Consider the following 14,590-nt stretch of genomic DNA (forward strand, 5'->3'; position numbering starts at 1 on the left):
GTGCAGCTCCCCACCAGATGATTTAGACCACATGATGATAATTATCTAGAAGTGGTTCCAAGCCCAGATTTTGGAATCGGACAAATATAGATTTAAATCTTGGTTCTGCACAGTCTAGCTGCGGGACCATGAAAAATTAGTTAGCTTCTCTAAACCCCTATTTCTTCGAATGCTGAAAAGGGATAACAATCCCTACATGTTAAGGTTGTTGAAAGGATAAATGGGAGTATTTATAAACCACTTAGCATAATGCCTGGCACATGGAATATGCTAGATAAATGGTAACTATTATTATTGCTAGTTGGGGTGGATAATTGCTGGAATAATTGCACAGTCTCAGTTTGCTTTGTTCTGTGTAGACAGGACTCTGTGTGAGAAAGGCTGATAGATCTAAGAGAGCTAACACTGGAGAATGTAGAGAAAAAAGGAAAAAAACCTTAGCAAGAGGGTACCATGCACAGCATCGCACATAGTGTGAAAAACACGGGTTCAGTCCTGAATCTTCTATTAATTAGTTTATGGCTTGGCCAAGTTACCTAATATCTCTACATCAGTTTCCACAGCTATAACAGGTAGGGAATAAGAGTATCTACCTCATAGGATATATTCTGTTGATGGGATTACATGAAATAATTCATGTGAAAGTCTTAGCACAAACTCAGAAACATGATGGATATTCCACAAGTATTAGCTGTTAACGGAAGATTTGAGGATTAAGGCAATCTCAGGAAGAATAAAGTGTCCAGATTGAGGAGAGGCAACAGAAATTATTCCCATGGCTCATATGCCTTCTCACATCATCCTTTACAAATCACACACAAAAAGCATTCCAACTCACACTCTGGACAATTTCAAAACACAATCCAACACGGTTATGCCATTCATGGCCTAGAGACGGGACAAGTCATGCGGGAGATAGAGAATCAGGTGAAGGAAAGGTGCTCTTTCGGCTCACAAAGGATCATGGAAAGCTTTGCCCTCTTCTGCTTGGGAGAAAAATCCCTGCAGCCACGCATCCCAAAGATTCTAATATTTTCTGAGACTGTGCTTTTATATTTTAATACCCTGACATCTGGAATCCTAAAAGTCTAATGTTTAACCATAAATATCTGCTGAGATTAAAGAGCTATATACCAAGTTTCAATCTTTGGGGCCTATAATTGCTTGGGAAAAGAGAATGGTATTTTCCCCTCTAGCTAGAAGAAAAAGACCTCTGCAAGCACAGATATTGGCAGACAAACCGTTTCCTCTCTCCATTCTGTCCCCTCATTTTCTCCCTCCCTTTCCCTTCTCCCATTTTATAATACCATCTTGCTGTCATTCCCAGGACAAATGGGAAGAAAGAGAAGCCTAGAAAGCTTAAAGAAAAGACACATTTCGAGATCTAGCAACAAAGAGTTGAGAAAATGCTCGCCCCTCCGTCTGCAAGCAGCTGAGCGTATGTCTCCCTGTTGCTGGAGCTTTCCCATTATTCAGTTGGAAACCACTTCATCACTCCATGGGCTGACAGTAAAATGCCAGCTTTATTTTCTTTTTTATCAACCTCATCTTTTATTTTTGATTTGAGGTCAGTCACTTTTAAGGCCTCCATAATGGTTTATAACTTTCTCAAGAAGTGACCAAGAAGGAACACCACTTGAAAAATGTTTCTTACCCTTTTGTGGCAAAGAATGGGAAACTCTCACCTGCCCCGAAGATGGATTTGGTCAGAAGTCCTGGTCAGACCACAGTACTTTGCTGGGAATGACGTCAAGGAAAGTGTGGGAAAAGCTTATCATGAGTTTAGGTTTTTAATATAATGATTCAATGTAGAATTTAAAAAATAAACTTAGCATTGAACTCATTTTTATCCAATGCTTCATTATTAAAGTGACAGTTTGAAGTCATTCAAGTCACTTTAGCTAGCAAAAATAATATACATTAAAAAAAGTTTAATATATTCTTATTATTCGAAGACTTAATTTAGATTGTGAAGACTCCTATATCTTTTTAGTTCATGTTCTATTCCTTTTCAGAAATATATCCAGTGTGTGTATAAGCAAGTATATTTATGCCTATGGTATTTGGCACAGGGAGCAAATTCTGGATTTTTCATGAAAAATTGAGACTGCTCACTTTTTAAATTAAAAATATTGTCTTCATAACATCCTGTCTGTTTACATCAAAGGAAGCATATTACTCTATAGTTAGTGATTCTCAAACCTTAACACAACAGAATCACTTGGGGAGGTTGTGTGTATGAATGAATGTGTATCTGTGTATATGTGTGTTTAAACACAAAGGCCTGGGCCTCACATACACCTATTCACTCAAAATACTCCCCAACATGCAAATGAATGTTTACTGTCCTAGATAATACTGATGATAAGTCAGCTACAGAAGCCACTGCCCTAAGCACATCAAATTTACCTCCTCAATTGAAAAATATTTGGCAAGAAACAGGGTATTTTGTTTTGTTTTGTTTGTTTTGTTTGTTTTAAAATTTCCAGGCCATTGAGGACCAATTTATATAATTTTAAAAATATAAATTATCTGACCAATTAGACATACAAAATAAAAGCCCCAAATGTTCTTTATTAGAGTCAACAGACATAAAATTACTGTCAAGTTGCTATGTTTCTAAGCGACCGATTCATGTCATTATCTCATTATAGACGAGTGCAAGACTTTGCGGGCCAGCACACGTCAGCAGACCACCTGTGGGGTGGTGCATCCCTAAGCCCCCCTTAGCTTTAGCTTCCTAACTGCACTGCCTGCTCCCAGTCTGACTCCCACTCCCTATCCATTCATTCCACGGCTGCATGTACCATCTTTTCAGAGAGTGAACATCATCCTCCAACATGCATCCTCCAACATCATCTTATCAAATTGTCCTGGCCTGGGAAGGAGCTGACTCCTGGCTACCTGCAACTACTCCTGTTCCCATTAATTACACACCGGGAGCACTGATCACCTTTCCACCCACCCTCAGACACGCTGAAGCCTCTGTCTCAGAGCCTCTGTTCTGGCTGCTCTCTGTCCCTAGAAGCCTCCTCCCTCTGCTCCGAGCAGTGACCCCTTGCCCCTCATTCAGGTCTCATTGGAAATGTAACTCTGTTTCAAATAGCAACTCCCTTATCTACACCTGCGTGCACAAACGCACAACCTTCGATCTACCACTCTAACCCAAAACCCTATACTATTTTCTTCGTACCTCCCATCACTATTGGCATATTCTTATTTGTTTATATATCTCTCTCCACTAGAACATAAGCCTGATGAAAGCAGGAGCATTGTGTTTTTCACAACTGGAGCTCCCACCCTTAGAAGCCTTCGTAGACCGTAGGTGGCCAAAATGCATTTGCACAATGAATGAAAATGCCAACTTCAGCATGTGGCATGCAAAAGCTGCTCAAGGAGGGCCCCCTCCAGGCCACCCCCCTTCTACTCTCTACATCATGGCTCAGAAATCGTAAAATGATGTTGAAAGTAAAGCTCTGACTTCTTCCAGTCTTCTCTCGACCACACAGGTACTCCACATGTACAAACTGGTCTGGGAGGTAAAGCCACCCATTTGTAGTGTGGGACAGACTGGAAATGACTAAGAAGCCAGAGTGGGATGCTCTGGCACCTGTCTAGTCCCACCTGAATGGGATACACATTTCAAGACTTGGTTTTTCTCCATGATTTTGGATCTTCAGATCATCAGCTGCTTCCATAATCAAAAGAAATCCCTTCCAGAATAAAATGCAAATGGTTCTCAGAGGATCTCCTGCTTGCGATTAGCTGCTTTGCACTCTATTGCCATGCATGTTTCAAAGTTGGCTGCAAACGCAAACTTACAGATAAGTACAAATCAAAATTAACAGCTCACTTTTCCCCTGGCTACACACCCTGCATCACACAGAGAGCAAAACCCACTGGCACAGTATTCCTTATAGCTGATCCACATGGATAATTTTTGCTTCTAATGCTAGAGTATATGACAATATGCCGAGACCTGTGGATATCTGTCTGGGTTGGTAGCTCCACTGTGAATTTATATGTGCAAATACAATCTGTATTTTTCAAATTAAAAATAATCCTCAAAGGCAAGGGACTCCAAGCTGTTTATTAATAGATTTGAGACAGAACATAAGGGTGTGTCACATTCAATGCCACTTGGAAAAAATATGAGAGTTGGTTCCAGTGGTCTCCATTTTAATCTCTGCCGCACTCCTCTTCCTGTTCTACAGAATATTATAAATTCTTGTCTTGAAGGGGAAAAATACAAAATAGACACTCCCTCTCTTCAGATTAAATTTGTGCTTTTCTCATCTATCAGATTGTGTACAGGAATTGGAAAGTGGCATACAAGAGAATGGTTTAAAAAATAAAAAGGGATGGGGCGCCTGGGTGGCTCAGTCGGTTAAACGTCTGCCTTCAGCTCAGGTCATGATCCTGGGGTCCTGGGATTGAGCCCCACACCAGGCTCCCTGCTCAGCGGGGAGCCTGCTTCTCCCTCTCCGGCTTCCCGCCCCCTGTTTGTGTTCCCTCTCTTGCTGTCTCTCTCTGTCAAATAAATAAATAAAATTTTTTAAAATAAATAAATAAGAAATAAAAAGGGACATGAATTAGGGAAGGAGGATCTATTCATATTTTGGAAGTCAAAGGAAAACCGTACAATCCTGTCAGCACCTGGAAGACACCATTTATACTCTGTGCTGTCTCCTTCATTGCAAGAAGATACAGGTTGTATTTTTAGTGCAGTAAACAGCAGGTTCTACTGTGGGAATCCTTGTAGTTGGTACCTATAGCAACCTTATTTAAAATCTTATAAAGCTTTAAAACATCAGGAGTTGAAAGCAGTCAGTCATATACTCTTTCCTATATACATTCAACCACATATACACACACAGGAACACACACAAACACACACTACCAATTATGCTTGTCCACACACTAACAGTAAGTGGGATGTTCTACTGTAATATCTGCTAGAGTTTTACCATTGAATCAGATTTCACAACCACATCAGAGAGTTAAGAAAAATAAAATATACATCGAGCCGCAAGAGCATGTTTATGCCTAACCAGTATATTTATACCACATGGTAAGCAACTATCTGAGTTCATCCAACCACCCCATTACTTACACATGGAGTATTTTTTTAAGATTTTTAAATTTTATTTGAGAGAGAGAGAGCATGCACAAGTGGGGGGGGGAGCAGAGGGAGACAGAGAAGAAGACTCCCCGCTGAGCAGGGAACCCAATGTGTGGCTTGATCCCAGGACCCCAGGATCATGACCTGAGCCAAAGGCAGACGCTTAACAGTCTGAGCCACACAGGCCCCCTACACATGGAGTATTTGATCACCATTTTAGAGCTCCTGTTTGTACCAGACATTTTCAACGCCACAGCCATATGTTTTTAGCACTCACCTTCACATACCAAAGACTGCTGGTAGAACCTACCACTTCCTTCTAAGAAAGGTTTGTTCCTGGCCACAGGAAAGAACAGAGTTGGCCTTTGTTCAGGGAAAGCCAAGAGGCTAGAGAGCTTATGTCCAGAAGCATCCTTCAGCCAATGACAAGCAGGGATTTGAATATAAATACCTTAGCCTCTTCATAGCTTAGCGGGGATATGTTTAAGTCATGTGCCCAGGGTCTCCTGGAGCTCCCCCCAAGACTTGAGCTCTAGCTGTCCACAGCAGAAACCAGTTTGAGTCCATCCTTCCTGGCTTCACCTCTTTCCCTGTCTTACTTCCCCACTTCTCTCTACTTTCCATGCTCACCCCCTCCCATAAACTACTAGAGTCTAAGCCTTATATCAATGTCTGTCTCTGGAGCAACCCAAACTAAGACACTCTTCAGTCCTTACTATTTTCTGAAATGTAATTTCCATTAAATACTCTGGAACACACGTCCCTTGGTACTGATTCTACAGCAGTGAGGTCCTCACCAAAAACCACAAGTGTAGAAAACCCTCACAATTATGCCTGTACTTTGTTTGAAAGTAGGATCTTTTCTCCATGGCATAAACACCTATAACAGTGGGATGACTCTTAACACCAGCAGGGTAACTTACTATAGAAAGCTATCTGAATAGATATAGGGGCAAATAAGAGAGTAGCTGCCTATCTTTTTTTCTTTTACTATTCTGCACGTATTTTCCTCAATATATACTTTCCCTGCATTTTATTCCTCTGTGCAAAATGTATTTGTTGTTATATTCAACAGATATGACCAACATATCAAAATGAATATTTACTTAGCATGTTCCACGCACTCAGCACTGACTTTTTAAAACCTATATTGTAGTCCCCACAGCATGTCATCCTGTTGCAAAGATAAGCCTTCAACCTATGAAAATATTTAAGAGAAATGTGAAAAAGTAGTGAAGCATGAAATCGTATGGTAATTAAAAGACTTACGTAGAAACTTCTGTAAATGCCAAACGTTAAAATAGCAGTGGTTCAAATGGAAGTAAGGTGGCAACAAGGAAGAAGAGACCTAGGAAAGTCTTTGTTCCAAATTTCCTATTATGGGTAAATCCTTAAACCCGTGACCTAAATTGAAGCCTCAGTTTCTTCTGTACGTTCTCGAATGGTTTGGGGCAAGCAGCATTAATACTCTCCTTGGCTATCAACAATTCATTCACTTGATCAACCCATCAACTACTCTTTGTTGAGCATTCCCCAAATATATAACAACGAACAGGACAAAACTCTTGCCCTCACTAAGTTTGCACTTTAAAAAGCAAACAATAAATCAATCAGTAAACAAGGGTCTTTACAACATAATTTTAAATAGTGGAACTCTGACAAAAAATAAAGCAGGCATAGTAGAGCTAGAAAAGAATGGGGGCATAATTCTTTTGGACCCAGTGACCAGGGATGGCTTCTCTGAGAAGCTATCATTTGAACAGAAGGAGCTAGGTCTGCAAAGAAATGAGAACAGGAGATTTCAGGCAAAGGAAACAGCCAATGCAAAGGTAAGCCCTGGGGTAGGAATAAGCTTAGCATGTTAAAGAAAACATATGACCATGATGAATAAGTAAAAAGGGTGTCACAGGTAGTCAGGGACCAGGTACTACAAGACTTATAGCCTTGTAGTTTGGATTTCATTCCAGGGGAATGGAAAACAATTGGAAAGTTGAAAAGATCACTATGGCTGCCATGTGAAAAACAGATTGTGGGATATAAGAACAGAAGAAAGAAGATCAAATTAGGAGGCTATTCCATTCCCTTGTTGGGTGAGAGATGATGATAGTTTACAAGCGAGAGCATTTATATCAGAAAAAGGAATAAAGTTTCGCTCCTAGATTTTGAATGATGATACCAATTATGGAGGTAGGGTCAACTAGGCAAGAAGCAGGCTTGGGATGCAGGCAGAGCTCAAGAATCCATCTGGGGTATGTTGAGTCTGAAATGCCGATTGTACTTCCCAATGGAGTCAGTTGGATATACCAGACCAAAGTTCAGGGCTGGGGATATAAACTAGAAGTCATCAGCAGTAGAAGATATTTCAACCTTGGACTTAGCAAGATTAGGGAGAGAACCAAAGAGATCTGAGAACATAGACCTGGAACATTCATTCACTTAGAACTTAAAAAGGGAAAAGGAGACTAGAAGAGAAGTATGGAAAGAATCAACCACTGAAACAGAAAGAAAGCTGGGGAAATTCTTTAGATTTATGAGCAACAGTTTCCACCTGAACTCAAACAGAAACTCAGAATCCCATTGTTTGTGGACATAGAAAGATGATGATCTCTCTGGGGTTCCAGCTATTAAAACTGATCCCTAAATGGGGTCTGGTTGTATAAGCAAGAAGAAGGAATTTTGAGTACAGCCCTCGGGGGACAATGAACAGATAGAGGAAAGGAAGGAAGCTACAGGACATCTACTCCACCACCCTCCCCAGAGTGAGAGCCTTTCTGTCTGTCCAGAGGGAAGAGAGATGTTGACTCGGATGGCAGAGGAGCAGGTTCCCTGGCTGACTGGAGTGCTGCTCCAGGTGCAGGTGAGCACGCTAGTGAGAGGATGTTTGCACTTGGGCACAGAGCTGCGTGTTGGGATCTGCGCATTATACAGAGACATAAGCGATCTCATGGAGCGAATCACCATGCTGTCATGGCATTGTTTAATCCCTCAGCGTTCCTGTGATAGCACAGACTCCAACTGGAACTCAATTCCTCTCCTGGCTCTTTTGTTCCCACTAGATGACCCAGCCAAACCAGCTCCTTCACATGCATCCTCCCTCTGCTGGAGGCATCAAGTTCAGATATAACCAACCTGTGTTGAAGAAGGATCCAGTCCACTCTGCCTCCGTTTTAGGAAATACAGACACTGGTGGAGGCAGACCCAGGGCTCTCCCATCCAGATCCTTAAAGAGGTATTTTCTTGGATCTTCGCAATCTGATTCAGGGCAGACCAGCATTCCTAAACCTTTCCTGTGAAGACAGACAGAAAGCAACCCTCTCATTCCATGATAAGCAACACAAAGAAAACAGATATTGGTAGAGCTGACATGAAAAAGAAATTCGGGATGCTTTGGTGGCTCAGTCGGTTAAGTGTCTGAGTCTTGGTTTTGACTCAAGCTCATGATCTCAGGGTCTTGACATCGAGCCTCACGTCATGCTCCACACTCAGGGTGGAGTCTGCTTGTCCCTCTCCCCCTACCCCTCCCCCCCAAATAAACAAATAAATAAAATCTTAGAAAAAAGAGAAAAAGAAATTCAACAGGATTTTATTACTAACAATGTGCTACACAAATACAAAATAAAACTCTATAGAAAATGTTATTTCCCCATTATATGGGCAAAAAGAAAGACATTCTTATAACCAAATATTCTAGATACCTGAATATATAATCTTTGCTTCAATTGCTAATTTTGTAAGAAGCAAGATAAAATAAAATGCTCCTTCCTCTAATATCTACTGAACATAATGTAATCATTTCTTTATGAAACTTTGGGGCCTTGCAGGACTTTAAAATTATTATTATAAATGTCAATTCTATTTGTGCTATATACAAAGTAAAAATAGATATTTTCATTCAACAAATATTTATTGAAAGCCTACATTTATATGTTGGGGAATACAGTGGTGATAAAGACAGACACGGTTCCTATACTTTCAGAATTGAGAGTCAGGTGGGTTATATAAACAAGTTATAAACAATTATAGCATTGAATTATAGAGCATTTATTTGATTTCCCCTGGTCTAATAATTTTAGGTACCACTGGTAATAATATTAAATATTTATTGTATGCCAACTATGTGTCAGGTATTAATAATACAAAGAATCAGATGCTAATATCATTTAGCTTTATAACTATTTCATCCCATAAGTAAGACATGAACCTAAGGAAAATTGGGCAGGAGAAAAAATGACAGAATAAAACAAATTGCAAAGCTCATAATGTTTAGGTACCAAAAAAAAAAAAAAAATGGCTCAGGGATGGGCATTAAAAAGAGATTGGTGTTGGGCCAAACATATTAACTTTCTAATTAGGGCAAGTTTTCCTGATTCTTTTCTTTCAGCTAAAGGAGTTTTCCCCAATGTGTGGGGAAAAGAAAGTAACCCATTATCCCTGCTCCTAACCTCCCCACTCCCTTTTATGACAAAAAGAATTCCTCATCTAGTTTTCATATCCCTGTCTAAAAGTCCCAGATCGTATGTTCAAGAACAGTAGTTACACAGGGTCTGAGTGCCAGTATCTAAGCCACTTCACTCAGTGCAGGGATTTCTGACAACAGAAATCCTTTGACCTCCTAGTCCCTGCACAAGGGTTCCTGAGCCTGCTTCTGAAAACCAGTGACACCATACTCCACGCAAGATTCAAGAATTAGGGTAAATTTTTTTCCAGTGATTTTGAAAACACCCCAAAGAAGTATCTCTAATAAAGATAAAACAATGAAACAACAATAGTAAAATTAGCATTCTATCACTTTTGCTCTCTTTTTTAGCCAGAAAAAGTCACATGGCTGAGCCCAAATTCAAGAGGGAAATAGAGTCTCTGCCTCTGCTATAGGAGAGATTGCAAAAATCTTGTATCAAAGGGCATGAACATAGGGTAAAGAACCCGAGCCATTCAATCAATCTACCATATCTTTCCAGAAAACTTATTTCTATTTACATTGATGATCTTATTCTTTTCTTTTAAACATGCTTAAGGATTTGAGGAATTGCCAAATACTTCATAAACATGGCTTATTATAAATACTAAAACTGGTACCTAGCTTGTAAAGGAGGAAAATAGAACTTGTTTTTATCTTTGATCTTTAGCATCCTGGTCCTCTCTGCTGTTATTGGATGCATGATCCCAGTGCTCTCCACATTTGGCAGGATGCAGACATCTAGGTCATCACTATAGCAACTCTTCACAAAACTAGAAAAGGTGACATCTGAAAAAAAATTTAAGATATCGTAACATTGGATCATAGAACCTACCAACCACAAATACAGAATACAGAACTAAATATTCTTATACCAATGCATATCTAGGAGTAAATTTAAGCCATCCATGGCAGTTCCAGGAGTTAACATAAATCCCAATTTAAACTATCAGTAGTTCTTCCAGACATGGACATTGTATGCAAAAGAGAAGAGTATTCCAACACATTAAAGTCTTAAAAGCAATACTTTTCATCAAAGTTTTGATCACGATCCCGTGGGAGTGAGTACAATAGTACCAAAGAGATCTGATGGAAGATTAACATCATAGGTTATGGTATAACTGGTTCTAATCCAGGTTAGCCATCACCTACTAACCAACTTGGGGGAAGCACAATTTCTGCATCTGTTTTCTCCTTTTTATAATAGGAAAAAGAACACCTACCTAGAGAATTGTCATATAATCAAATTAAATAATCACTGGGAAAGGTCTTCAACATAAATAAAGCAATGACTTTTTAAGGAGCCACTCACTGTCATTATAAACCACCACTGTGCTCATCAATAGCCAGCAGGTTATCAAGTGGACAGTAACCACTGGACTACATTGTACCCTCTTGCTGATATAATTTCTGAACGCTATTGAAGATCCTACGCACAGATGTATGAAGATCCTAAGCACTACACTGCTTGGAAGCTAAAACCTCCTACCTTGAAGTTTCATCATTCCTGAAATTAAATGGCCATTCCTCACTCTGTGCCATGGCTCCTGAGGCCACCGATTTGGTTCTGAGGTGAATACAGGCCACAAAATACCAACTCGGCCCCCTCTTGGATTGGAAGGAGCACGATCTCTTGATGTCACGTTGGCAGAGCGAGGCTTAACCCTGTCCTGAATGCAGTCAAAAGAGGAGCTCGTGGCCACAATGACTGAATTCCTAAGTACAACCTGTACATTTTCAATGTGACCCTGTGGAGCAGAAGACACATACACCACTGCCAAGAGACCAATAGTATTATCCACCAGAGTGATGTCCTCTAGCTCCACACTGTTCTCCGCATGCAGCATGGCGCCATAGTCAAAGTTCTTGAAAGCCAAGAAGCCAGAGATACCAGTACAGTTGTCAAGCCCATTTTCCTTGTAGAGATGAAGGCCATGAAGGCTTGAGTGGGCCACATTGTCAGACCAGCGAGCTTCAGGAAAGGAACACCTGTGGCCTCGGATGTGAAAGCCAAGTCGCTCTGATCCTGCCACAACATTGCCATAGAGGCTGATGTCCCTTGCCTGGTTCACTTTGATTCCTGCCACCCACACGGTGGACCATGCTGACTGTGTCATCAGAACCACAAGGTTATTAGAGACTGAAAAGTTCTGACCCTCCAAGTCGATGCCATGGCCAACTGTGCCAAACACTAGATTGTCCTTTAAAATGATCCCGTGGCTGGCAGCCACACGAATGCCCCCACTGCAGCTCTGGTGCAGAGTGGACGATATTATCCAGGATCCTGCCGACACATTAGTGAGTTCAATGGCTGAATACAATGGTGACCCAAAGTTCTGAATTTCCACATTTGAAAATTGAAGGACACCTGCAAACAAAATGCAGATCATCAGGTACTTTCTCCTGCCCTACAAAAGGTAGAAGGATGGCCCATTTATGGGCATCAGGAGATGAAGAAAATTTTTTTAATGTAATAGTTTATTCTCAATACCAGCACTGTATTTCACACAATGAGTCTCACTAACAACATATGCATCACCCGAAATATCACATGAATGCTTGCCAAGGTTTCATGTGCAGTCTGAAGAGTCTGGCAATAGGATGGGGGAGAGGAAAGACAGATAGGGAAGAGAGATAGGCTTTGGAGATGAGCACGTTAGCTGGCAGATTCCATGTATTTTTCTGCTGAGCTGGTCAAGGACCTGGAAGAGAATGAAGGAAGTACGGGTTCCTGGCCACTCACCTCAATGCTGTGTCTCCTCTCAGCGACCCCATGTGAAAGGTCTATTGCCATCCTCACAAAGATATTACAAGAAGGAATATAATGGTCAATTATATAAAACATATTTTTAAATCATTTTAAAGACCTCATAAAGTCTTTTCTGTATTTTTATCCCAGCCACACTGTGGTCCCTGTCTCATTTTCACAATAAAAAGATTCTCTACATCTTCTACATCAGGAGAGGATAGTGAATTATTTAGTCTTACCGAGGAATTTTTTGGTATTAAGTAGATACTTCAAAAATACAGTATGAACTACAGCCACTAGATTGATTTAAAAATATAATGAGCACTAATATGTCAATATATATACTCTCAGTAAAATAGATGAAAACACGATTATAGAAAAAAATGAGGTGAATTAATAACTTTTGCACCTACCTCTCATATAGCGCTCATTAGGTACCAGGCACTGTTCTAAGTCATATCTCAATAATGCATGGGTGTTTTTGTATATATGTGTGTGTGTGTGTGTATGTGTGTGTGTGTGTGTATATATTTAAACTCCTAACTTCACAAAAATTCTACAAGGTGGGTACAATTATCATCCCCATTTTACAGATAAGGAAACTGAGGTAGAGAAGGTTTAAGTAACACACTACACTTGGGACGTAGGCAAATGTATAGAGGATGTACTATTAACCCCCACGGAGGCACACTGTGGGGAGTGGGAGACATGGTGGAATAAAAGGAGCAGCCTTGCATTGGGGTTCAGGTGACTGCACTACAGCTAGCGTGCCCAGAATTAGTCATGTGCCCTTAGCTGCGTAGGTCACAACTTTATCCCTCACGTTACTTCTTTCTTCTTTTTCCTTTTTCCTTTTTTTAAGATTTATTTATTTACTTGAGAGAGAGAGAGAGAAAGAGCATGAGCAGGAGGGGCAGAGGGAGAGAGAATCCCAAGCAGGCTCCTTGCTGAGTGTGAAGCCTGATGTGGGGCTTGATCCCAGGACCTTGAGATCACGACCTGAGCCAAAACCAAGAGTTGGATGCTTAACTGACTAAGCCACCCAGGCGCCCCTTTTTTCTTTCTTTTTCTAAAGGTACTGCCAAAGGTGAACTATAAAGTTATTTTTCTCAATAAAATTGGAGGGAGCTATAGTGTTTCAGTAATAGTATTTAAAGTTCAAAAGTAGTTCAGCCTAAACCCTCCACCTTCCCCACTCCCTTTTCACAGAGGAGAAACTAACATCCGGCTGCCATGGAGGACCAAAGCATGGTCTGGAGGACAGATGAAGTGAAAGATGATGTATGTGGAATGCCTGGGTGGCTTAGTCAGTGGAGCGTCTGCCTTCAGCACGGGTCATGATCTCAGGGTCCTAGGGTTAAGTCTCACCTAGGGCTCCTTGCTGAGTGAGGAGCCTGCTTCTCCCTCTACCCCTCCCCTTGCTTGTGCTCTCTCTCTCTCTCTGACAAATAAATAAATAAAACCTTAAAAAAAAAAAAAAAAGAAAGATGATGTATGTCTTTCTGGGGTTCCTGGGTGGCTCAGTTGGTTAGGTGGCCAACTGTTGACTTTGGCTGAGGTCATGGTCTAGGGTCCTGGGTTCGAGCCCCACGTGGGGCTCTGTGCCCAGTGGGGAGTCTGCTTGAGAGTCTCTCCCTGATCCTCTCCTTCTGCCCCTCCCCCACTCATGTTTTCTCTCTCTCTCTAAAGTAAATAAATCTTTAAAAAAAAAAGACCATGTATGTCTTTCTTTGTAACCAGGTGATAGGATTCCAATATATCTAAATTTATCAAATGACACTGATTAAGGAGGCACTGGTAGATGGTATAGAAATATTCACTGAATGATAAAACATCCAAAAACTATTTCTCTGGTGGTAACATTTTTGACAGTTCCCTCACCAATAGCACACAGCTGAAAGGGCTGTTGAACCTGTCTCCATAAGACAGTGGCCCAAAGGACACCAAATGCTAGATTCCGCACACAAATAGCTTATTTTATAGAATAGAAAGTGGTTCTAGAATCTCAGGCAAGGCAATATATCAGTATTATTTTAATTTGTGGGTTTTTTATGTCTTATACTTACATGGTTATAATTCATAGTTTTAAACCATACAATATCTTTTTACTCGTGTGCATATTAACCAGTGGCTGAAAGCTAATGGATGAAAGACCTCAATGTGAGACAGGAATCCATCAAAATCCTAGAGGAGAACATAAGCAGTAACCTCTTTGATATCAGCCACAGCAACTTCTTTCAAGATACATCTCCAAAAGCTAGTG

The 14,590-nt window shown here is 40.7% G+C and overlaps 1 protein-coding gene across 1 annotated transcript in view; it reads right to left on the minus strand.

Annotated features, from left to right (window-relative positions):
* PKHD1 (PKHD1 ciliary IPT domain containing fibrocystin/polyductin) overlaps positions 1 to 14,590 on the minus strand; it is a 453,232-nt gene that overhangs the window by 108,651 nt on the left and 329,991 nt on the right. Inside the window, exons 57-59 of the mRNA XM_064597023.1 lie at positions 11,068 to 11,946; positions 10,199 to 10,367; positions 8,252 to 8,409 (exon numbers count right to left, since the gene is read on the minus strand). Coding sequence (XP_064453093.1) covers positions 8,252 to 8,409; positions 10,199 to 10,367; positions 11,068 to 11,946 — 1,206 coding nt within the window. The remainder of the gene's footprint in view (positions 1 to 8,251; positions 8,410 to 10,198; positions 10,368 to 11,067; positions 11,947 to 14,590) is intronic.

The sequence above is a fragment of the Mirounga angustirostris genome, unplaced genomic scaffold (genome assembly GCF_029215605.1).
Source record: "Mirounga angustirostris isolate CCGP_5_RB_7025 unplaced genomic scaffold, mMirAng1.0.hap1 SCAF_8, whole genome shotgun sequence".
NCBI lineage: Eukaryota > Metazoa > Chordata > Mammalia > Carnivora > Phocidae > Mirounga > Mirounga angustirostris.